The 25,926-nt window shown below is 55.2% G+C and overlaps 2 protein-coding genes across 3 annotated transcripts; one reads left to right on the top strand and one right to left on the bottom strand.

Annotated features, from left to right (window-relative positions):
• The first annotated feature begins 1,661 nt into the window (after positions 1-1,661).
• PXK (PX domain containing serine/threonine kinase like) lies at positions 1,662-16,097 on the top strand. 2 transcript variants are annotated; one of them, XM_078613090.1, is made up of 19 exons: positions 1,662-2,394; positions 5,709-5,759; positions 6,327-6,374; positions 7,072-7,258; positions 8,006-8,083; positions 8,489-8,562; positions 8,864-8,938; positions 9,527-9,631; positions 9,919-10,020; positions 11,575-11,736; positions 12,104-12,227; positions 12,356-12,434; positions 12,804-12,855; positions 13,049-13,126; positions 13,607-13,693; positions 14,067-14,127; positions 14,433-14,483; positions 14,944-14,968; positions 15,350-15,442. In XM_078613090.1, exons 1-18 carry the CDS (start codon positions 2,293-2,295, stop codon positions 14,955-14,957), a joined length of 1,530 nt encoding a protein of 509 aa, XP_078469216.1. In that variant the 5' UTR covers positions 1,662-2,292; the 3' UTR covers positions 14,958-14,968; positions 15,350-15,442. The 2 variants fall into 2 exon arrangements, with proteins under 2 accessions (XP_078469216.1, XP_078469215.1); XM_078613089.1 differs by lacking the exon at positions 14,944-14,968 and having other exon boundaries at positions 15,350-16,097.
• Positions 16,098-16,162: 65 nt separating this feature from the next.
• PDHB (pyruvate dehydrogenase E1 subunit beta) lies at positions 16,163-23,183 on the bottom strand. Its single transcript, XM_078613091.1, has 9 exons — positions 22,996-23,183; positions 21,671-21,778; positions 20,681-20,779; positions 20,253-20,315; positions 19,453-19,675; positions 18,116-18,226; positions 17,601-17,692; positions 17,248-17,389; positions 16,163-16,908 (listed from the first exon to the last, which is right to left on the bottom strand). Exons 1-9 carry the CDS (start codon positions 23,125-23,127, stop codon positions 16,730-16,732), a joined length of 1,149 nt encoding a protein of 382 aa, XP_078469217.1. The 5' UTR covers positions 23,128-23,183; the 3' UTR covers positions 16,163-16,729.
• Between the last annotated feature and the right edge of the window lie 2,743 nt (positions 23,184-25,926).

The raw sequence follows: 25,926 nt of genomic DNA, 5'->3' as shown, positions 1-25,926 counted from the left end.
GGCTGAGGCTGGGTACCGGGGCCGTTACCCCCCCCCCCCCCGCGCTACAATAATACTGTCTAATCGCTATAATTTTATAATCTACCGACCCTATAATAGTAATTGCACACATTGTGGTGGGGGGGGTAGTGAAGAGGACGTGGAACTTTGATGAATTTACCTCAGAGTCGCGTGTTAATGCGTGCGCATATTTTTAACGGGAATTAAAAATGGCGTCCACCCCGCAGCGAATGCGTCGCTACCCGTTGCCAGGGGCAACCGCCGTCCAATGAAACTGCGTATGGTCCGGCGACACACAGACAGACAGACAGATTTGCGATTTTATATATATAGATTATAAAAAAATAAATATATTTTAAAGCCATCTTTTTTATATATTCTTGGTTCTTTCGGTAAAGTCACGTAGAAGGGTAATAATAAAATAATACAAACATAAAACAATAAAAATTCTCACGAAGTTTCGACTGCAACACAAGCAATCGTCATTAGGTGTGAAATCCACAGCAAGAAAATGTATTTGTTATGTTTCGGCTTGGGTCTAATTGTCCACGGTCAACTGACGTTGGCTTAATTGGCCACGGTCCCCTTACGTTATGGAAAGCTTCGGGCCACTTCCTGGAGTCGTGGAGTTCTTCCATTGCTAGTACGGTACATTTCATTAAAGCGTATTTTTAAAAGTTTTTTTAAAAATATTAGTTATTTTACTATAGCCTTCCACCACATCACAGAGCCAATCCAAGCAAGTTACGGCACGAGCAAATATGCCCCAATTTACGACCCCTGCTGGACGAGGGGCTTCCAGCGTCCCGTGGGTCGTGGGGGATGTCTCCCTACACTTGGTTGAAGGTGGGGGGGAGCAGGTTGGATTTTGCTGCACTGGCCACTACCGGCCTCCACAATAGATTTGCCACGTTCCATTGTAGATCAAACCAACACGGTGCTCAGTCAGCACGATCAATAGTCCAGTTTACGAAATAAGGGTCAGCACAATACCGGTTTTTTTTAAAGTAAATTATAATTTACATAATTGTATTTATATTATTTTGATGTAAAGCTTTCGTGACTGCAGGGATTCATATTCTTGGTTCTTTCGGTAAAGTCACGTAGAAGGGAAATAATAAAATAATATAAATATAATTTATATTTTTTTATATTTGTATTATTTCCCTTCTACGTGACTTTACCGAAAGAACCAAGAATATGTATTTATATTACTTTTATGCTGAGTGCTGCTGTGTCCTGTACAGCGCTTTGAGATCCTTGATGACAAGCGCTATACACATGTAATTATTATTATTATTAAATCGGCACCACTAACTTGGGGAATCAACAGTGAACAAGTGGCCGTCGTGAAGCAACCCGGGCCCCGCCCTGGGAACGTGGAATCCGACACAAGCGATCACGGGGCGCGGACGTGACCGGCACTTGACACTCATTTGCATATCACGTGGCCGGAGGAGGGCGGGGCCTCAACGACCCGGACCGTGGGAAACCGCTAAATCCGACCAATGAGCGAGCAACGCGACAACGGACGTCACTTCCTGCTCTCGGGTGAGAGGGGTGGGGGCCGTGGGGGATGAACAGAGGGGGGGGGGCTAAAGCGGCTGGGCTCTCCCATCGATTCGCCGAGAACAATGTCACGTGACGCCGCGGCACGTGACACGTGACTCCGCTTCCCCCCCCCTCCCCCGCTCACGAGGGACCGGAGCTGCGGTTGCCGGGGCAACGGAGCCCCCCCCCCCACCTCATCACAGCCACCACCATCACCAACCACCATCACCATCGGCAACCTCATTAAGGTGTCGCCTAGCAACGCGAGGCCTCTTTTAAGCAGGGGGAAATCAGGCAGCGAGTCGAGGTCCCCCCCTTCCCACTGCCTCGTCTCTCGCCTCGTCTCGCCTGGGCCTCCAGCGCGCTGGGCACCCCCGCGGCACCGGGACTCGACTAGCGCCGTGGCCCGCGCGAGGTCCCCGGGGTTGAGGTGTCTCCTCCTGGGAAGGGGTCTCAGCTGGTCGTGGTTCTCGGAGTAGGGGCTGTCAGGGCCAGGGGGTCTTAGGGGAGAGGTCATTTGAGCGCCTCGGCGCCGGTCCCCGGGGTAGGGATCCCGACGAGTCGGGGTGGGGGGGGGGTTCTGTGGAAGGGGTTCTAAGGTTTGGACTTTTAGGGGTAGGGTCTTAGGTTTGGGGGTCCCAGCGGGTAGAGATTTCTTGGACTAATTATTTCAGGGGATAGGGGTTCTCATTGGTGGTGGGGGGCCCCAGGCTCAGGTGCATCCTGCTCCGCTCCCCAGCGATGTCTCTGCTGGAGAAGCGCGCCCCCAGCAAGGTGCTGGTGGACGACACGGCCCCGCTCGCCTGCTTCATCGAGGCGGCGCACAACGTGCACACGCACACGGTGAGGGAGCACACTCACCCCACACACTCACCCCTCACACTCACCCCACACACTCACCCCGCACTCACCCCGCACTCACCCACACTCACCACACACACTCACCCCCCACACTCACCCCTCACACTCACCCCACACACTCACCCCACACACTCACCCCACACACTCACCCCACACTCACCCTCACTCACCCCCCACACTCACCCCACACACTCACCCCTCACACTCACCCCACACACTCACCCGCACACTCATCCCACACTCACCCCACACTCACCCCACACTCACCCCCCACACTCACCCCACACACTCACCCCACACACTCCCGCACTCACCCCACACTCACCCCACACTCACCCCACACTCACCCCCCACACTCACCCCGCACACTCACCCCGCACACTCACCCCACACACTCACCCCACACTCACCCCACACTCACCCCCCACACTCACCCCGCACACTCACCCCGCACACTCACCCCGCACACTCACCCCCCACACTCACCCCCCACACTCACCCCCCACACTCACCCCACACACTCACCACGCACTCACCCCGCACTCACCCCGCACATTCACCCCGCACACTCACCCCACACACTCACCCCACACTCACCCCCACACACTCACCCCGCACACTCACCCCGCACACTCACCCCACACACTCACCCCTCACACTCACCCCACACACTGACACCCCACACTGACACCCCACACTCACCCCACACACTCACCACCCACACTCACCCCGCACACTCACCCCCCAAACACTCACCCCCCACACTCGCCCCACACACTCGCCCCACACACCCCGCACACTCACCCCGCACACTCACCCCGCACTCACCCCACACACTGACCCCACACTTACCCCGCACACTCACCCCCCACACTCGCCCCACACACTCACCCCGCACTCACCACACACTCACCCCGCACACTCACCCCACACACTCACCCCGCACACTCACCCCGCACTCACCCCACACACTGACCCCACACTTACCCCGCACACTCACCCCGCACACTCACCCCGCACACTCACCCCGCACACTCACCACACACTCACCCCGCACACTCACCCCACACACCCCGCACACTCACCCCGCACACTCACCCCGCACTCACCCCACACACTGACCCCACACTTACCCCGCACACTCACCCCGCACACTCACCCCGCACACTCACCCCGCACTCTCCACACTCTCACCCCCCACACTCACACCCCCCACACTCACCCCACACACTCACCCCCCACACTCACCCCACACACTCACCCCACACACTCACCCCACACACTCACCCCCCACACTCACCCCACACACTCACCCCACACAATCACTCACCCCACACAATCACCCCCCCCACACTCACCCCGCACACTCACCCCACACTCACCCCCACACTCACCCCGCACACTCACCCCGCACACTCACCCCACACTCACCCCCCACACTCACCCCCCACACTCACCCCGCACACTCACCCCGCACACTCACCCCGCACACTCACCCCCCCCACACTCATCCCACACTCACCCCACACTCACCCCACACTCACCCCCCACACTCACCCCACACACTCACCCCACACACTCCCGCACTCACCCCCCACACTCACCCCGCACACTCACCCCGCACACTCACCCCGCACACTCACCCCGCACACTCACCCCGCACACTCACCCCGCACACTCACCCCGCACACTCACCCCGCACACTCACCCCCCACACTCACCACGCACTCACCCCGCACTCACCCCGCACATTCACCCCGCACATTCACCCCGCACACTCACCCCGCACACTCACCCCTCACACTCACCCCACACACTGACACCCCACACTGACACCCCACACTCACCCCACACACTCACCACCCACACTCACCCCGCACACTCACCCCCCACACACTCACCCCCCACACTCGCCCCACACACTCACCCCACACTCATCCCGCACACTCACCCCGCACACTCACCCCGCACACTCACCCCGCACTCACCACACACTCACCCCGCACACTCACCCCACACACCCCGCACACTCACCCCGCACACTCACACTCACCCCGCACTCACCCCACACACTGACCCCACACTTACCCCGCACACTCACCCCGCACACTCACCCCGCACACTCACCCCGCACTCTCCACACTCTCACCCCCCACACTCACACCCCCCACACTCACCCCACACACTCACCCCCCACACTCACCCCACACACTCACCCCACACAATCACCCCTCCCACACTCACCCCGCACACTCACCCCACACTCACCCGCACACTCACCCCGCACACTCACCCCGCACACTCACCCCGCACACTCACCCCCCACACTCACCCCCCACACTCACCCCCCACACTCACCCCCCACACTCACCCCACACTCACCCCCCACACTCACCCCCCACACTCACCCCCCACACTCACCCCGCACACTCACCCCGCACACTCACCCCGCACACTCACCCCGCACACTCACCCCCCGCACACTCACCCCCCCCACACTCACCCCGCACACTCACCCCGCACACTCACCCCGCACACTCACCCCGCACACTCACCCCGCACACTCACCCCCCCCATACTCACCCCGCACACTCACCCCCCACACTCACCCCGCACACTCACCCCGCACACTCACCCCGCACACTCACCCCGCACACTCACCCCACACTCACCCCGCACACTCACCCCGCACACTCACCCCGCACACTCACCCCCCCACACTCACCCCACACTCACCCCACACTCACCCCACACTCACCCCACACTCACCCCGCACACTCACCCCGCACACTCACCCCGCACACTCACCCCGCACTCACCCCGCACACTCACCCTTCAGCCACCGATGAGTCGTGCTTGAAAACGTAGCCGGGTGGCCCAGCGGTAACGCTCCAAATCGGAAGGTTGTGCGTTCAAAGCCTGGTTGTGGGGTAATTGATCCCATCATTCCTGCTTCTGGGTTCGATACAAATAAATACCACGTTGTGCGGAAGTCAACAGTGGGTTTAATGTGGATAGACTCGCCCCACCATAGGATTGTGGAGTTTCCATCACTGGCTCAGGGCTTTAAAGGTGATGAGCACCGCCTCGAGTCCTCCTCGGCCTTCCCCAGTCACCTTCGATCCACCCTCCAGTTACCCCACGAGTTTTAACGCCTTCAAGTCCCCCCCCCCCCTAGTCACCCTGAAGCTCTCTCGGGGCTCGTTGTGAGGTTGCTTTGGGCCGTCTCCGTGTTCACACCGTCACACTCCACCGTTTGCCCCCCCCACCCTCTACCTCGTGTGTGCGTGTTGCAGGAATACGTCGTGCGAGTGCAACGGGGACCCAATCCCGAAAACAGCTGGCAGGTACAGAGAACCATCGTCATCATCATCGTCATCATCACCACCATCGGCATCCCTGTGCGTGTTTGTGTAGAGGAAAAGGCAGCCGGGCGTGGTGTTGGCCACCCATCATGTGCCGCCGTACCGCGCTTTATAGGTGGTTGCTAACAGCACAGGGCCCAACAGTCTGTTATGGTTTAACAAGTAGACTTTCGCAACCGATATTCATCATAAAGGTTTTTGGGTGAGATCGCGTAAGTATAAATGTGTTGTAAACCCTCCACCACCCGACACAGCCAATTAGTAAACAAAACTTTTACGTGACAAATCGCCCGATGATGCTGGATGTCATTACTAGCGAAACGTCGTAATCAAATTGTAAATGTTGTGGATTTACTCTCCAACACACTGGTGGGCTGCAGTAGTAACTAATTGGCGTTTTGTTTACAGGACAAATCCCTTACTAAATGGCTGTGTCGGGTGGTGGAGGGTTACGACACATTTATACTTACGTGATCTAACCCAAAAATCTTTATTATGAGTCTGTTATGGCTTTATGTTGGATCGCTTTGTGTGTGTATCCCTCGCCAGGTCAAAAAGAGATATAGCGACTTTGACGCTCTCAACACGAGCCTTCAGGTGAGATGTAAACATGTGCCACAACAACCACTGCCATCACGATGACCACTACCAACACTCACTGCCACTACCATCACTACCACCACCACTACTACCAACCACATTTACCATAACAATACCAACCAACACCAACACCTGCCATTCGCCACTAAGTGATGGTGACATCATCACGGCGCCTGTGCCTGGCCAGGTGCACTTTGAGGCCACGTGAGGTGTCGAAGGCTCGCTGACAGGAGGTCTCGGGACAGACCCAGGTGTCATGGGGTTGGCTGACTGAGATGACTGGTAGATGCACCAGCTGTACCCCCTACTGTGCCAACTTGCAGCATTTTAGCTGCCCGGCGCTCCACTCTGCCAAGCACCACGGCAGAAACACCAAAATAAGCTTGTGCTAGAATAATGAACAATACAACCTCCATCAGAGGAAATGCATTGTTTTAAATTAATATAAAACCTGTACAGGCTCCCTCCCACCCTGCAAGTTTTTAGCTCCGTCTCTCCAACAGGTTATGTAGGCTGCATAGGGAAACTTTGTGTGTTAGATTCTCACTCGCAGCACTTGCCCCAACAGTGCGTCAAAGGCTACATGGGGGGATATTGGTGTCTGTGTATCCCTCGCCAGGTCATAAAGAGCACACAATAATCAGATGCTGTGGTCTGTAGTGATAATATCGTGGCGGTGGCTCGTGCGCTCCAGGTGTCGGGCGTACCGCTGGCTCTGCCCCCCAAGAGGCTGCTGGGGAAGCTGGAGCGGGAGTTTGTGGCCGAGCGTCAGCGCGGGCTGCAGCTCTACCTGGACGTGCTCACGGCGCACCCTGTGCTGGCCACGTGCACCGCCGTCCGCCTCTTTCTCGACCCCGACTCCTACCCGGCAAACTACACCGGTGTGTGGCAGGCGAGAGAGAGCCCACCGGCGCGACCACACCGCAACTGTAGTGACAAATACGCTACTGCAATGGCAGCATCAACACACTACTGCAACTACTGCACTACAGCCGCAGTATCATGTCGAGGACTCCACCAGGCCGGCTGTTTCATCTCTTCCACACTGTGTGCAACCACCACTCTGCAGGTCACAACATCTCACTCACTCACTCACCCACTCACCAAACTGCAGGTCACCTCACTTATCTTTCTGCTTCTTCCCTCACACTTCTCCACTCTGGAATTCCTTCCCATCGTCTATTTTCCCAAGCTTTTATAATAAGTAACCTTGCTCAATTCGGAAATGTGTGAACTTTTATCTATCACAACTTTGATAGTGTTCTTGTTTCTGCCCGCTTGACGGTTTGTGCCTTTTTGAGCCTGTGCTCAGTAACTGTGTAAACTAAAAACCATGCCGCTGCAACAACCACATAGCAGCGACAACTACAGTAACACCCGGGGTAATACACATACCACACGAACAGTGACAAACATACCACAGCAACAACCACAACATAGCATTACCGGAACAACCACACAACAACGGGGGAGCGACAAACACTACCCTGCTGCAATTGTTACAGCCACACAACAACCGCGCATAATAGTAACAATCACTGCAACAACCGCTATTGTGTGTTATTGCACGTGACACGTTCACTTTCGTACGTGTGTCTCCTCCCCCGCCCATTCCCGCCGGTGCCCAGAGCTCGCGCTACAGCAAGTGTCCATGTTCTTCCGCTCAGAGCCGCGATGGGAGGTGGTGGAGCCACTACGTGACATGGGTAGGGGTGTGCATGTGTGAGGGTGAATGTATGGGGATGTGTTAGATTCCCGCTCATGGTCAACACCAGTGACAATTATTTGCACTGGTCCTGGGCCTCCTCTAGGTCGACTCGGCCTCAAATGAGTGTGCTACTGTGTGTAAACATTGCCACTAGGGAGACAGGCCGTACACAGTGCTGGCTACCCACCTCGTGTGCTGTGCCAGTCTTCATAGGAGCTCACGAACAGCGCTTGCTACTAAGTTCTGTTAAGGCTATATGGGGGGTCTTTGTAAGGGATGAGCACTATGTCACCACTGCGAGAGTGTGCTGCACGTACGTACGCACATGTCCACACGCACCATGGTTAGCGTGCCCGCTCATTGAGAAATAACGGTGCTGGATGTGACACCATGGCGCCCGCAGGGTGGAGGATAAGGAAACGCTACTTCCTCATCAAACCCAAGGAGGAGCCCAAGACCAGGCAGCTTCTGAGCTGGGTGAGCATTCACCCTTACCTGCTCGCCCATCTACCAACCCACCCGCTCACTCGTACAGGCACCAACCCACCCGTTTGCCCACTTACTCACCCACTCACTCGCCCACCCATTCCCAATGCCATCAATAAGCTCACTAACTCGATAAACCACCCGCTCACCCAACCACTTGCCCGCTCACCTACCTACTCCCTCGCCCAATCAATGACCTGCGAAATCATTCATCCCGCGCAGTCCTCCATCCGCTCACCCAACCACCGACTCACCTTTTGTCGTTATCTTTGACCATCCCATTCTGGACCAGGCTGACTTCGGACCGGATCAGTTCCTGTCCACCAAGGACCTGCAGGCAGCCATGAAGCTCCTGCCCAACATTTCTGTGAGAGGCGTGAGACAACACACACATGTACACATGTAACACACACAACACACATGTACCACATTACATACAAACACGTAACACATACATGTAACACACAACGCACATACTACACATGTAACTCAAGCGAACATAAACACACATGTAACACATACGTAACACACACGTAACACATACGTAACACATACGTAACACATACGTAAACATACATGGCACACGTAAGTAGGATATGAACCATCTCAAGCATACCACACTGTGTTAAACACGTGTGTTACACGTTCTGTGCCGAACATACCATACGTACCGCAGCATGCATAATTCGTCGTGGGCACCACTCTGTGCATACCATACCATACGTATCATACTATGCACGCCACATCGTGCGTACAACACGGTGTATATTGAGACTATCACATCGTCCGTACCGCACAGTGAATGTCACCGGCATGCCTACTGAATTTGGTGTACTTCACAGTGCGTAACACTGCACATATCACACTGTCCGTACCACACCGTGCCTACCGGGTCGTGTGTACTACACCTTGCGTACCAAACCCTGTGTTACCACCCCGTTTCTCCCTTTTCCAGCACCCATACGTGGCGCCGACCGCCTTTGCGGAGGCGAGCGAGTCGTCGGGGTTAGTGGTGCGCACCATAAATGACAAGGGCACGCTCAAGGACCTCATCCACAAGGTGTGTAGGGGGCTGGGGGTCTGGGGAGAGAATTGGGGGGGGTGTGGGGTTGCGACTGTGCGGGGTCGTTGTGCGTGCCGTTCGATTATGCCGTACCACATGTGCAGTTGAATTTATTTTGAAAGCTATGGTAAGGGGAGTGGTTAAACCATCAGCTGAATTAGAGGTGTTATGTTCATGGTGTTGTCTCTATGGTGTTAATGTTAGTGCCATATGAATGGCGTGTCAAGTCTCCCCGTGTGTCCCCGTGTGTCCTCATGCGTCTCTGTGTGTCTGTACATCTGCAGACGAAGCCACGTGACCACTTCCTGCACAAGTACTGTAGCCCGCGGAGGAGTGCGCCGCTGGATATCGCTCACGTGCGCCTCTACGGACGCCAAATCCTCGAGGTGACGGGGACCGGGTGGCTAGAGTTACACTATGTCCTTGTATGTGCACGTATAAGTCCGTGTGTGTATTCCCGTGTGTATATGTGTAGTGAGTCCAACTGACTCGCAGATGTTATTCTTTAGAGGCAACACATTTATTATAACACGTATATACAAAGGGGTAACTGCCCCTTCACCAGATACAGCCTAGGGTGGTGACCACCCAGCTAACTACACCATACGGAGGAGTTACAGCTACGAAGGTTCGGACCCTCACTTGGGTCCCGGCCACGTGTTGATGCCTTGTAGGACGTAGAGCTTCCAGCTTGTAGGACGAAGCGACCCCGTCCCTCTCAGGGACCCACCTTATATCCTCCCGGGTCGGGGCCGGCTCCGCCCAGGCCCCGCCTGCCTTCTCGAGCGTTCTAGCTCCCTCTCGATCCCTCTCGAGAGCTCTCCCCGGACACGTGATCACCCCCTAGCCCCCCCCCACCCACTTGGGGCCCTCTCTGTGGACACTCCGGATCACAGCAACCCACCCAGTGCTATCCGCAACGTAGGAACATCGCACGCCACGACCCTCCCGGGCCGGCACCATACAGTGACATCCCTGATGTCACTACATATGTATGCGTGTATATGTGTGTTTGTAATATGTTTCCCCATGAAAGAGCATTATGGGGCAAAATGGGGTTTACTCTGCTGGACTGCGGAGCCTGATATTCGAGTAAGTAGCCCACCCACTGTGAGTGATGTGCTATTTGCCGACGAGGTGCGGAGAGTGATCTAGAGCCCGAGACCAGGTTAAGTGCCGGGCAAAGAGGACCTCCCATAATACAGGTTTATGGGTTAGATCATGTAAATATAAATGTGTCGTTAAACCCGCCACCACCCGACACAGCCAATTCGTATGTTTTTGTCAATTGGTTACTAGTTTAGCACTCCGGCGTATTGGAAAGTATACCCACAACATTAACAATTTGAGTATTACGTTTCGCCGGTAATTACAACCAGGCTCATCAGGCGACAGCCGGAGTTCGATTCCCACTCATGGCCACCAACACCAGTGACAATTATTTCTTATCTTAACTGGTCCTGGGCCTCCCCTAGGTCGACTCGGCTTCAAATGAGTACCTGGTGTGGTGTGTAAACATTGCCATTGGGGAGACAAAGGCGGCCGGGCGTGGTGCTGGCCACCCACCCCCTCGTATGCCGTGCCGGGCTTCATAGGAACTTGCTAACAGCACTTGCCCCAACAGTCTGTTAAGGTTATACAGGGGATCTTTGTGTTTATGGTGGGAAGTGGTGGCACATTGGTTAACTCGCTGTGCGACGAACCCAGCGAACTGAGTTTGATTCCTGTGCACGGTTACGAATATGTTATCTGGTCCTAGGCCTTAACTAGTGCTGTGTGTAAACATCAGCACTTGGAAGACAAGGCTGCCAGACCTGACACTGATCAAACCACCTCCTCATGCGCCGTGCCAGCCTGCACACGGGCTCTCTTTAGAGCACTTGGCCTCGTAGCCTATAAAGGCTACATCGGGATGTTTATCTCTGCATGTGCGCATACAGGCACTGCGGTTCCTGCAGGAGCGCGGGTTCCCGTACGGACACGTGCACGCGGGAAACGTGAGCGTGGAGGGGGAGGCGTGCCGTCTGCTCGACCTGGAGAACACGTTGCTCGGGCTGCCCAGTGCCATGCGCGGGATCACAGCACAGTACCGCAAGATCAACGTGACTATGCTTGCACACTCGCAGAGCACACGCATACAATGCAGAGTACACGCCGACAATGTGCTGTGTGTCACTAGTAAAGCACACCGGTGTGTTGGAGAGCCAAGCCACAAAATTTACAATCCGACAACCCTAACTAGTTGGCTGTTTCGGGTGGTGGCGGGTTTTAACGACACATTTATATATTTACGCGATCTAACCCAAAAAAACCTCTCATGGATGATATTGGTCGCGAAAGCCGACATGTTAAACATATACACATGTACGTATGTTGAACTTCTTTCGCACCGTACGTACCCAACCACGCTGATCAGCGAGTACACACACGCAACGTGCGCCATGTGCTGCGTGTGCGATTGGGGTGCAGACGCTCGACGCGGTGGACGTTTTCTCGTTCGGACTGCTGCTGCACGAGATGGCGTACGGGGCGCCGCCCTCCGCCATCCCCATCGACGCCCCCTCACTCGGCCCCTCGTCATCGCCCTACATCGGTAACGACGCACAAACTCGCACCGGCTTCCCACCTCGCTTACGCTCGGTCTCATCGTTGCATGGCACAGTGCCCCGGGGGATGGCATGTAATGAGTCTGCTCCGTGCGTCCATCTTCTGTGTTTCCAGCGACGGTGCTGGAGTCAATCCTCTCGGCCGACGCGCTCCGCTCAGGGTTGCCCACGCTGCAGCAGCTGCTCGCTACACCGTAAGAACACACGCACACACAGATAATAATCCCCCCCCCCCCCCCCGTAGCCTTTAACAGACTGTTGGGGCGAGTGCTGTTAGCGAGCACCGATGAAGGTCGGCATGGCACACGAGCGGGTGAGTGGCCAACACCACAGCCAGCCACCCCAATGCCTACTGAATCAATTATAATTTACGGTACTTTGGACAATCCACTACCTTATTGGTGATTGTTTCACCATACTTTACCACACTGGTCCGTGTTGGTTGATGAAGCAAGGCTCGGGACCGGTTCAGATGTCATTCGCCACTCAGCGGAGCGAAGATGCCATCGTGTGTTGCCGCCTTGCGCACGGTGAATGCGAGACTCTCTTTGTGTGCCCCACAGGCTCTTCCGGGATGTGACGCTGCCCAACGGCGGAGAGAAACCACAGTTTAAGGTGACCTAGCACGGGTTTTATACACGTGTCCACTCACACGAGCTCTCACTCACACCTGGTGAATGGGCACGTGTGCGAGGGCACGCACGCGTTACTTTGTGTACTTTGTGTACACTCCCTCAGACCCAGTTAATTACACACGCACCCCTGTGTGTTTACACCTGTGCGCTCCTGTTTTACCTGGGCCCGCCAGATCCCCAGCCGACTGCGAGAGGCACTGAAGGTGGCACGGGAGGCAGTGGAGAATCGGCTCCATGAAGACCAGCGCACGGTATGGCCCTCACCCCATCACCACCACCACCACCACGTGTGTGTGGCTCTAACTGTACACCTGTGTATGTGTGATGATCGTCATCAAAATCACGTAGACCACGTTGTACCAGTGCCCACATTCTGCCGAGGCGTAGATGGTTGCGCGTGTGTACACGTGTATGCACGTGCATGCAGTTATACCTTGTCGCGGTTAGCACACTCCACTACGAACCCAGTGACCCAAGTTCAATTCTCGCTCACAGCCAACACCAGTGATGATTATCTGAATCGGTCCTGGGCCTCCCCTAGATCGATGAAGCCTCAAATCATTACCTGGTGCAGTGCGTAAACATCTCCACTCGGGAGAAGAAGGCGGCCGGGCGTGGTATTGGCCACACCACCCCCTCGTGTGGCATTCCGGCCTTCATAGGTGATACTCGTAACAGCACTTGACCCAACAGTCCTGTAAATACTCAGCGGGAGATCTTTGTCTTTGCAGTTACATCAGTTCCGAAAGCTGTCGCGCGCGCAGTCTTACCACGGCTCCGAGGAGGAGAAGAAGAAACGGAAAATGCTCGCTCGCAAGGTGAGGGCCGGGGAGCCACACGCACCGTTGGGCTCAAGTGCTGTCAGTGAGCACCTATTAAGGCAGAAACTATAAAGACAAATCCTCATCACTATTAACCTCTGAACTCCAATCTCTGGCCCCATTCCCTGCCCCCTGCTTCAGAGAGCAAAGGTAATGTTTTGTGTGCCCCCCACCCCACCTCCCCTCCCCTCTGCTTTGTTTTGCTGTGAATTTTGGGGGGCTGTTAATACTCGTTGCACTAACCCTCATCGCAGTCCTGGTCAGTGATAAACCAATCGCTAATCCAGACGTAACTTTGACCGTGTCCATCACCTGACCTCACCGACAGCGCCGTCCCTCACCTGCATCCGCTATCCCCCCCCCACCATAGAAATCGCGGCAGCTCACGACGGACGAAACGGAGGAGCCCCCCACAAACGGCACCTCCACAGGTACGCCCCCCCACCTCCCCACCACCATTGACACCCCCGTAACGGGGGGGGGCCCCCGAACGAGATGAAGGGGAACAAAGGTAACGAAACGAGTGCGGCCCTGGTCCTGGCTTTCATTTGGGAATGTGGCAAGCCCCGCCCGTAGTCCCCACCGTTACGGGGAACCGAGTATCATTGCTTACTCTGCACGACTCGTATTGTATCGCGATGAACGAAGCGGTGAAGACCCGGTCGCAGGTTTGCTGTTTTACATGAATCCAGTCGCAACTTTGACCATGTCTACCACCCCCCATCCCCCCATCCAGGTTCCTGTACGAGTTCGCCCCCCACCACTCCGTCCACGCCAACTCCCACGGGTATGGTCACGCACGGGGTCACGCACGGGCAGACGGGGTCACGGTGTTATGCACGGTGACATCGAGTAGCATAGAGACAAACGGGGTCACACAGAGACACGTGGAGAGACAAAATTAGACTTTTATACACACGGGATACACTTGGCAACACGTGCTGTGTGCGGTACGAGTGGTGCACTCTGCGGCGTGTGAAGTGTTGCGCGGTGTGAATGATGCGAGTGCGTGCGCAAGTACGTCGAGTATATACCGTGTGTGTGCGAGGTATGTTTGTGCCCTGGGCGAGTGTGAAGTTTGTCCCAAGTGTGCTGTGTGCGTGATGCCAGTATTCTGTGCATGCAGTGTGCTACTGTGTGTGGCGTGAGAGCACGGTGTTCTAAGTATGGTGCGCAAAGTGCCGTTCTGGGCTGACTGTGGGCGGTAACTCTGTTTCCCCCCCCCTCTATCTCTGTCCACGCTGCAGACTCGCAGCCTTGACCGCGTGCCACGTAAGCAATCGATTACAAATAACCCCCCCCCCAATTAGCGCCGGGCCCTCACACCACACAGCTCCAACACGAGCAGCAGAATCAACAGATGTGGCTCTAACACTCACTGCAGGCTCGTGGATGCTGCAGTTGCTATGACAGCGGTTCCCGTGGTAACCGTTGCCTGGATAACAGGGCGTCTGTGGTCGCTTCCAGGGGAAGCTTTCCTGGTGTCGCTACTGCTACCGCACTAACCCCGGCCGCTCGCTCGCTCCTCTCCCTCCTACGTCCACCTCCTCGCACGCTCGCTGCTCTTTGTCCTCGAGGCTGCGGAGCGTCGGCCCCGGTTTGGGAGGACGGTACGTGGAGGCTGCCTGTGACTCGCTACGTCTTTGCGTTTAGGGATTGGGGCGCCGCCAGCACCGCCACTGCCGCCGCCGCCGCCGCCAGGCCCCGCACCACCTGCCCCGCCCGCGCTGTCGGGCCTCCCCGCCCCCTCACTGAGCCCCCCTGGGGCTGGGAGGGACGTGGGACGAGGGGCCCTGCTGGGCTCCATCCGCAGCTTCAGCAAGGGTGGCCTCAAGTCGGTGTCGATCAGCGATCGCAACTCGGCCAAAGTGTGACGTCGAACACAAACCGAGCACCGCTCGCTCGTCTACACTGCACCAAGGCATACTCGCGACACTACCATCACCACCGCACTCACCAATACACAGCGCACACATACTGCACACGATGCAGCCACCCCTCAAACTCGCTACACGAGATACGCACTCATTATATGCAACACACACCTCCCCCCACTCACTAACCTCACTGTACTGTTCACAGCACGTTGTGCCATAATCCTGCCGCACGCGCCTGCCTTTGCAATGCGACACCACGATCCCACAGTGCCCCACTAATTCACCCGCCTTGCAGCACCGTACCACCACCGCCACCCGCTGCTGCCGCCGCCGCCGTCAACACTTTTCCTCGGCGGCAGCCGGTGCCCCGGTGGTCCCGGGCGGTAGCTGGCGCCGTGAGCAGATCGACTGCGCGGGCGGCCACGCCAGGCCCGACGCTGGTGGTCCAGCAGGCCTGCCCATGTAAATTACTGTGATGAAGACGACTGTGATGATGATGATGATTAATAAAGAAGTCTACGGTGCCCGTGGCTCAGCGAGCGTGGATGCGGCGACGCTGGCGGTAACGGCAGCAAGAGGCACACAGCGATCGCGGGACATGGTCGTTTAATACAAGCGCGGGGGTCACACCGAGGTCGAACCCTACAGGAGAACACCGCCCCGACCCGAGGGGACACACGGGGAGGGGGAAGAGGGGGCGGTCACACCACACCCAGGTGCTCACGCCCAACCAGCAGCGGAACATGGAGCTCATCATGGGCGGGGGGCAGTGGGGCGGGGGGAGGGGGCACAGGAGTGAAGTGGGGGGTTAAAGTGGGAGGGGGGTTAAAGTGGGAGGGGGGTGGGTGTTTGAGAGGGGGGCACAGTAGAAGCTGCCCGCCCCCGCCACCCCCACAGTGCGCTCCATGTTCTACATTCAAGTCAAAGTACAGGGGACAAGGGTTTGGAGCGAGCGGAAGGGGGGACCCAAGGGAACCCGGGGTTGAGTGGGGGCCTCGGGGAACACCAAGGTGGAGTGTGGGGGGGGGAACCCGGCAAACTTAGAGATTGTGCGTTCCCGTGCGGCAAGAGTGCTGGCGTTAGCTCAAAGCCGGTGCCGCGTTGCGCTCGCTTTTGCTTCTGCTGCTGCCCCGCAGCTGCTGCCCACGGTCTGGGCCTACTGCTGCCCTGTGGCCTGTGTGCGCGCCTCCCCCAGGTTGAGCACGCGCCGCACCGTGGCCACGATGTCCTTGACCTGCACGTTGGCCGCCTCCTCGAGGTTGCGCGCGTACGGCATGGGCACGTCCACTCCGGTGACGCGAGCCACCGGCGCATCCAGGTGATTGAACGCAGGGCCTGCGGAAGGTGGGGGGGTGGGAAGGTGATGGAGGACAATTGGAGATACGGATGGAGATAACGAGGAGATGCAGATAGAGAAACGAGGGGTGATGGGGGACGCATAAGACAAGGGAGAGACGAGGTTGACATGGAAAAAGGAGACGTGGGGACAGGGTGGGACAATGGGAATGCGGGGACAGTGGGGAGGGGGGGAAAGTCGAGGGTCACGTGACCAGCCGAATCGAAATTCGATGCCGCTGCCAAGCATGGGCGAAGGGTCAAAGGTTGGAGCGCAAGGTCACGGGTGGCCAAGAGGCAAGGTCAAGGGCAAGAGGTGGAGCGGGAGAGGTGGCTGACCCTCCATGATGCGAGCGCAGATCTCGGATCCGACTCCACTCTGGGGCCAGCCGCCCTCCACTGTCACCAGGTGGTTCGTCTTCATGACGCTCTTCTCAATCGCCTCCTCATCCAGTGGCCGGACTGTGCGTAGGTTTATCACCTGTGGGGGGGCATGGTGGGGAGGGGGCAGGTGGGAAATTTGTCAGAATTCCCCAAGGAGTTACGCATTGTGCGTGTGCTCAAGCTGGCGTGCTTGTAGAGGTCGGTGTGCGTGCATGCTGAGGCTGGTGTGCGTGTCTGTGTGGAGGCCGGTGTATGTTGTGCGTGTCCGGGTTGAGGCCAGGTTGTCTGTGTTGAGGCTGACTCCTCACCTCGCACTCGATGCCCTCCTTGGCAAGGGCGGTGGCCGCCTCCAGAGAGTGACCAACGGTGCGCGAAAACGACACGATGGTTATGTGCTTCCCTGTGTGGCACAACAACGCGGAGAACAGCGGCACACCACAACCAAATGCATCACACAACTGCACACGCCGTCATACAACCACACACAGCGCGACACAACCACACACAGCATCGCACATCCACACAGTGTCATAACACACGTCACCACAACCATACAGAGCACACCGCAGACAGCAGTGTCACGCCACAACCACGCAACGTCATACCACAACTACACAGTTTTGTGCCACGGCCATGCACACCACCACACTCCAATCAAAAGTTACACTGTGACAGGTGACACCCACACCACCACACAACCGCCTGATATACCGGCACACCACACGATCACGGCGTCACGGCCAGACACGCCATGACGTCACGCCTCCACAGACCTGGTGGGGCCAAGGTCAAGGTAAGGGTCAAAATAGGGTCACGTCCTCACCGGGCCGCTCAATCTTGGCCTTGCCGATGGGGATGACGAAGTCCTTGGACTGCGCCTCCTGGGACATCTCAAAGGCGACTCCATAGAGCAGCTCGTTCTCCAGGAACACCACTGCACGCACGCACAAGGACACGCGGACACGCAGGGAACAACGCACGCACACGGACAAGCGCAGCGAACACCACGCACGCATTCAGTACTCAATCGGCAACAGCAGCGTGGCACTCACACTGCAGTAGACTGGTGAGAGCAGGGAATTCGCATAGCCGGCACTGCCCGGGAGAATGCACCGAGGCCGGTAGGGCCTGGACGCCGAGCAGAGGTCGCAATCGGGTACCCGAAACCCGTACCCTACCCGATACCCGGCTACCCGTACCCGGCCGGGTACGGGTAGCCGTTTGCGACCCTGGTGCGGCCGGGTACGGGTAAGGAATCAAAACCCGTTTGCAACCTCTGACGCCGAGGTGGGGACTTTTAGTGCTGATTTTTTGAACGACAAATTTTGGCCAATAACGCTTTGATTAATGTGCCGAGTAGCAATGCAACTTGATATTAGTTTGGATAATGCCTGCGAGAGCTATTGCGCTGATCCTTTACGGAGAGGCAGGCGGACAGAGTTAATGCAAAAGCTCGAGGTTGGGATGCGGTAAAAATAGAGAGATCCCCCCCCCCCCAGCCCACCCCTCCGTGTAATCTTACAGTCTGAGGGGGCAATTCCTGTAAGCGGACGCCCGGTCCTTATTCAGGGCTGAGTTGTACAACCCGTGCAAGCCATAACTTCTGCCTGTGCACCTGCTGTAACAACAATGTAAACCAAGTGACCGGCATGGCACACAAGGGGGTGGTGTGGCCGGCATGGCACACGAGGGGGTGGTGTGGCCAGCACCACACCTGGCCACAATTGTCTCCCCATTGCTGATGTTTACACGCTGCACCAGGTACTCATTTAAGGCTGAGTCAATGTAGGGAAGGCCCAGGACCGGTTAAGATATTCTTCACCGTTGTTGGCTGTGAGCTGGAGTCGAACTCTTGTTTACGGGGTTTGTAGCGGAGTGCAGTACTGACCACTGAACACTACCACACCAAACGTAGCCAACAGTGCTCATCGGATGTGCGGGGGAAGGTAAACAAACGAAAGACAAAGATCAGTTCTACTGAAAACTCATTTCTTTAGAAGTGCTTTTTGTATTTAGTTTGTTGTCCTTCCTCCGCACCTCCGATTAGCACGGTTGGCTACGTACGGTGCAAAATAAATCATACATACATGCAGACACAACGGACGACACAAGCGCACGGACGCACGCACACAGACGTGCGCTCTTGCCACACCGCAGGACCTGGGTTCTCGTCGCGGATGGCCGCCTTGAGGAGGCCCTTGGCATCCTCAGAGCTCCAGGGGGAGAGGACCTTGAGGCCGGGGCAGTGGCTGTACCAGGCAGCGAAGCACTGCGAGTGCTGAGCCGCCACGCCCATCGCCGCGCCGTTGGGCCCGCGGAACACAATGGGCACCGACACCGCGCCCGCCGACATGTAACATGTCTTGGCCGCAGAGTTTATGACCTGCGGACATGCGGGCGGGGACACGTGGACAGACACGCGGAGGCACACGCAGAAAGATGGGGACACGCAAGGATGCGCGGGGACACATGGGGACATGTTATTTTAATCTAACCTGGATAAACCATTTACCATTGATGAAAAGTGAAAACCTCCCTAAGCCAGGCTCAACGCAGTTGACAAGCCAGAGAGCTTACCAGAAAATAAAACACAAAAGCACTTTGTTTATTATAGAAGAGAAACATTGACCGCGCGGTACTCTAGCTGCACGCAGTGGCATGCGGCGTTCGGCAGTCAACCCGCATGCATCAGCCTATCTCCTGGTCTGCTCGAGATGATACGGTACTCTATCGTTCTGAATAAATAAAACAATACTAGTTTGAACCCAAATATGAATCCATAGAGTCTAGAGGCTACTGAGAGCCTGTGTCTTGTAGCCCCGCATCCCCAGCCCAGAGAGGAGCTCGACTTCACAGCACAGGAGCCTCTGCGTGTGGAGCTCAGAGCCTCTCGGCCATAGAGCGGAGCCCCTCCACATGGAGCCGAGTGCGTGGAGCTGCTCGCAAGCACGCACACGCACCTGGTCGATGGCTTGCATGGAGAAGTTGAAGGTCATGAACTCGCAAATGGGGCGCAGACCGGCCTGTACAAAACACATAGTGGCACAACTGTACTCACATACTGGTACACACATACACATGTAAACACAAACACTAAGAAACACATGCGCGTGTCCACACATGTGGACACGCACATGTGGACACGCTCGTACACACACTTGCCCACACATGTACACACACTCGTACGGACACACGAGCTCCTACAGACACACACGTACACACAAGCAACACGTACATACGCACCCCCACACGCGGTCATGCACACACGGAGTCACCAACAGGGACACACGACGGGAAATTGGAGAGAGAGGGAGGGAGCAAAGGAGCGGAGGGGGTAAAGGGTGGAGGAGGGAGGAGGGAGGCAGGGAAGAGGAGGCGTCTCTCTCACCATGGCGGCCCCCACGGCAATGCCGGCGAATCCCATCTCAGTGATGGGCGTGTCGATGATTCTCTTCTCCCCAAACTTCTTCAGCAGCCCCCGGCTCACCTACTCACAGCCGAGTGGCCACCGCAGCAACGACACGGAGACCACGGGCTCAGCAATGATGATGATGATGCCGGTCGTGACAGCGGTGTCAATGCAGAACGATGATGAAGACGATGATTACGATGTGATGAGAGTGATGATGCCGATTCATCATTGATTTTTGGCTTAGGCCACGTAATGGTCTAACCAAATTTCTGCCATAAGACCCTCCACCACCTGATACACAGGCAAACAAATTAAACTGTCACATGGACAAGTGTTTCATATTCTGACTTCCAGGATTGATCCTGACTTCTTGAATCGTGCCCTGATGACGCTTGATGCAGTTCCAAATGAAACGTCGCATATCTAATGGATGCGAAATCTGGGAATGTGAGAATTGTCCTTCCAACTTTCCAGTGAGTGAGCTGAATCAATAACTGGTGCAACTATTAAACATTTGTACACTGCGTGACAATGTAACGATCGGCTGTTTCGGGTGGTGGAGGGTCTTTCGACACAAATTATGGCCAAATCATCGCGTGGTAGAAGCTAAAAATGTATTATGAATCATATTTGCTGCGCAAACCTATTATGTGTTCAATAATTATACTCGTTCAAGTTGATTTGTTTAATCAGTTGAGAACCCAAGAGACCAGGATAGAGTCTTATTTTCAAGAGTGACCTGGGAAACTGGCGATTAGTCCAGTGATGTTGATGATGCCAGTCAATAGAGTTCATGACGATGTTGATGATGTTGAGTGGTGACATTCACACTGGCTGTGAGATGATGATTTTAACGATGATGATGATGATTCTGACAGTGGTGACACTGAGACGGTCAGTGAGACGAGTGACAATGTCATGAGTGACGATGTTGCTGTGCGTTGAGAGATGATGTGAGCTCCGCACCTTGTAGGCTCCGTCGTACTGCCCCACCTCCTCGCCCAGCAGCATCACTCGCTCATCCCGCTCCATCTCCTCCTCCATCGCCTGGTTCAGCGCATCCCGCACCGTCATCTAGAACACACGCAGCGGGGGGGGCCAACTTCAATCTTGACCTCCAACCCTGACCACCTCTCTGACCTCAACCCTGACCTTCACCCTGACCTCAACCCTGACCTCCACCATGACCCACGGAAGAGAAAGTCGTGTGACGAGCCAATTCATATCGCTTCTCAGGTTCGCAGCGCACACCAAAATCTTGCAATCGCGATTCGCTTGCGCGTGGCGTCAGAGTACACAAGGCGATTTTTCATCGATTTACATGACACCCACAGTCTCTGTAACTAAACGATCACGGGACAGCGCTATTGGAATTTCCACGTTACTATGACGAGACCACTGAACTCATCAATACGTCATCAAAGTGACGTCAAAGTAAATTTGAAATGTTTCCTCCCCGCGTGTCCCCCTGCTGTCCAGCGAGACTCTCAAGCCAAGAAAAATCCTTTGCAGTTAATCTGAAGCGCATCATTACCGCCCTCCCATTGCATCACACTTTGCAGATCATCACGGGGATCATTTGACCATCCTCCACGCTGATCCGTGTGGTTTTCTGCAGGCGGGAGGCAGAGGCATTAGGAATGCAGTCCACTGTCTGCAGCTGCAAACAACGTAGCCCCGCAGTGATGTTATGTGCTATGAAGGACCATTTCCCGAAACGTCGAACCATTAATTTTATTTTAAGCCCACAGTGTTCGTGAATAATGTGTTGAGTTGCATGCTAAATAGGGCCCATGTCACGGCTGAGCGACTGACTGTGTGGCTGGCTGACTGGGTGGCTGACTGACTGGGTGAGTGGCTGACTGGGTGAGTGGCTGGGTGACTGGCTGGGTGACTGTGTGGCTGGTTGACTGGCTGGCTGGTTGGCTGAGTGACTGACTGGCTGACTGTGTGGCTGGCTGGGTGACTGGCTTGGTGGGTGGCTGGATGACTGGCTGGCTGACTGGGTGGCTGGCTGACTGGCTGGCTGGTTGGCTGGGTGACTGACTGGCTGACTGTGTGGCTGGCTGGGTGACTGGCTTGGTGGGTGGCTGGATGACTGGCTGACTGGGTGGCTGGCTGACTGGCTGGGTGGCTGGCTTGGTGGGTGACTGGGTGGGTGACTGGGTGGGTGGCTGGCTTGGTGGCTGGCTTGGTGACTGGGTGGCTGACTGGCTGACTGACTGGCTGGGTGGCTGACTGACTGGCTGGCTGGGTGGCTGACTGACTGCGTGTGAAGCGGACTGCGGCACCTGCACGGCGGCTGCCCGGGTGGCGTGGAAACCTCGCGCGAGGGGCGAGGGGGCGCCCCTCCGCGCCGCGATCCCCGCCGAGATGCCCAGAGCGCGAAGGCCCCGCGTCGCAGTCTTCACCGCTGCCGCCATCGCCTCTTGCTGCTGCTGCTGGTGGTGACCTCCAGCGCGGTGGGGGACGACGGTGGGGGGGTGGGTGGGGAGGGTGCGGCCAGCATCGCTGTCTCCCATTGGCCGAGCCGCCAAGTGAGGGCGCCGCTGATTGGCTCGGGCCGGCGCGAGGGCGTGGAATCGGATACGTCGATTCTGTTACCGAAGAGGTTATGTCGCCGACCCTTTCGATTCCTCCGATTCCGGTGCAATTCGATTTCAGAAATGTCGATTCTAACACCTTTGCATTCGCGTAATTCCCGATATTTAAAAATCGATTCCTCGAGTTGTGTGGTGAGTTGTGTGTTAGTTGTGTGTTGAGTTATGCACCACAGCCACCAAACCCAGCAGCGGCTTGACTAAAAACATTCGTTTAAGGTTTCCAGATTTTATTTAAATTCCATCGATTATTTTAAAGATTCCTGCATATTTAGAATCCTAGATTTGAAGCTTTCGTAACCGCAAGGATTCATACTCTTAGGTAAATAATAATAATAATAAAATAAAAGATTAATAAATTAAATGAGTTATTTCCATTTATTATTTTATAGTTATTATTTTTTTACCTACGTGACTTTACCGAAAGAACCTAAGAGTATATTCAGAATCCTCGGTCGTAAGATTGATTCACATTCGTCAATACCACACCGTGTGTGTGTGTCGCCTTAACAGGCAAAAAACATGTTATAGGCGACGTTTCGGGCAATAGACCTGCTTCATCTCCCGATTCCTATATTGATATGATGGGGGTGGGACGCGTTAAAACATATACGGATAATCTGCGTTAGGAGTTTAAGAATACTTAGTTTTAGCTTCATAAAGTGTTTTATGTAAGAGTATATTAGGGGCCGTCCATAAATGACGTCACGCACCTAGGGGGGGGGGGTCAGACATTTGTGATGATGTGTGACGAGGGGGGAGTCGTGAAAAATGTGACGTCACGTCAAAATGCGCAACTTTAAATAAATATGGACAACACGTTCTACTTAATAAAATATACTTTTAATAAATGTTTCCTCCTACAACATCAGAATGCAGCGCTACATTAAATACGCACTAAAATGACAATAGTTTAAAGCGATTTGAAGCATGTTTTATTTTTTTTGGGAGGGGGGGGGGGCAGAGCTTTGTGACGTCATATTTGAGGGGGGGTCTGACTTTTTGTGACGCCGTGTGACTAGGGGAGGGGGGGGGTCAAAAATCGTCCATAAATCGCGTGACGTCATTTATGGACGGCCCCTTATGTCAGATGGACGGCTGACAGCTTGAAGGCGCTCAAGGTTGCGACAGATTGGCGTGATGACGTCACAGAGCCTTGGCCGTGCGTGATGACGCAGGCGGTCGACGCGCTTTGCGTTGTGACGTCACACGCATTTGCCGCAAAATTCAAACCCACTTGGATGCCAAAGTTCAAGTTCATCTTCTTGGTTCTTTCGGTAAAGTCACGTAGAAGGGAAATAATACAAATTTTACATAATAAAAAATTTCACGACGTTTCGGCCACAACGCAAGCAGCCATCCTCAGGTGAAGACCAGGTCTGTCGGGGAGACAGCGTCTGAAATATCCAGAGGACGCTGTCTCCCCGACAGACCTGGTTTTCACCTGAGGACGGCTGCTTACGTTGTGGCCGAAACGTCGTGAGAATTATTTTATTATGTTTTATTTTTATTATTTTATTATTTCCCTTCTACGTGACTTTACCGAAAGAACCAAGAAGATGAATCCCTGCAGTCACGAAAGCTTTAAATCGAAAAAGTTCAAGTTACTTTGGTGTAACCGCGTGAGAACCCAGGACAAATGATTCGGTGCTTCTGGGGATTGGTGCGCTATGAAGAAAGACCATTGGCCCAACCGTCGCATGTGAAATGTTTCTTGTTATTGCCACAGTGTGCTGGAGAAATGTGTTGAGTGTGGAGGGGTCGGGTGGTGGAGGGGTTCACGGGTAAAAGGCGCTGATCAAGCACCAGTGAGATTCTGGATTCCAATCCAGATTCCAGCCGTCCACTGATTAAACGGGCTCGATTCTAGCGTCAAGTCAAAGTGATTTTGCACTTAGTTGGCCATTGAGGCAGCGCTATTCTGTTTATAACCCTGAGCCAGGGAAGGGAATTCCACATTCCTTTGGCGGGGGCGAGAATATCCAGAGGACAACCACCATTGACTTCTCCGCAAAGTAGTATGGTACTCACTCTGTGAACCCTGGAGGTAGGAATGATTGGCTGGGTCAACTCCCCCCACTCAGCTACGATTTGAACTCGTGACCTTCAAAGGGGCCGTCGATAAATGACGTCACGCGATTTTGGACGATTTTTGACCCCCCCCCCCCGCTTCGTCACACGGCGTCACAAAAAGTCAGACCCCCCCTCAAATATGACGTCACAAAGCTCTGCCCCCCCCCCCCCACAAAAAAAAAACCATGCTTAAAATCGCTTTAAACTATTGTCATTCTAACGCGTATTTAATGTGGCGCTGCAACTCTGATGTTGTAGAAAACATTTATTAAAAAGTATATTTAATTAAGTAGAACGTGTTGTCTATATTTATTTAAAGTTGCGCATTTTGATGTGACGTCACATTTCTCAACCCCCCCCCCTCGTCACACATCGTCACAAATGTCTAACCCCCCCCCCCCCCCAGGTGCGTGACGTCATTTATCGACGGCCCCAAAGTTCTGCGAGGCGATCGCTCTCCCACTGAGCCACGTGGCCGGGCGACTGCTCATCAGCTCTGGTGAAGTAGAGCCAAGGTCGTCATTATAATGTAAATATTGGGACACACAC

This window comes from Lampetra planeri, chromosome 40 (assembly GCF_965212315.1).
Source record: "Lampetra planeri chromosome 40, kcLamPlan1.2.h2, whole genome shotgun sequence".
NCBI lineage: Eukaryota > Metazoa > Chordata > Hyperoartia > Petromyzontiformes > Petromyzontidae > Lampetra > Lampetra planeri.
Note: the sequence above shows the minus strand (reverse complement) of the source record. Positions and strands in the feature narration are given on the sequence as shown.

Bases quoted from the DNA above. Each gene is read 5' to 3' on its own strand.
- PXK (XM_078613089.1), top strand. From the start codon at position 2,293: ATGTCTCTGCTGGAGAAGCGCGCCCCCAGCAAGGTGCTGGTGGACGAC. The intron at 5,760-6,326 runs GTACAGAGAACC...ATCCCTCGCCAG, and splicing joins ATCCCGAAAACAGCTGGCAG to GTCAAAAAGAGATATAGCGA. The intron at 7,259-8,005 runs GTGTGTGGCAGG...GCCGGTGCCCAG, and splicing joins CTACCCGGCAAACTACACCG to AGCTCGCGCTACAGCAAGTG.
- PDHB (XM_078613091.1), bottom strand. From the start codon at position 23,127: ATGGCGGCAGCGGTGAAGACTGCGACGCGGGGCCTTCGCGCTCTGGGC. The intron at 18,227-19,452 runs GTCCTGCGGTGT...GCGTGCGTGCAG, and splicing joins CATCCGCGACGAGAACCCAG to TGGTGTTCCTGGAGAACGAG. The intron at 16,909-17,247 runs GTCAGCCACCTC...CACCTTCCGCAG, and splicing joins CTGCGCTCGCATCATGGAGG to GCCCTGCGTTCAATCACCTG.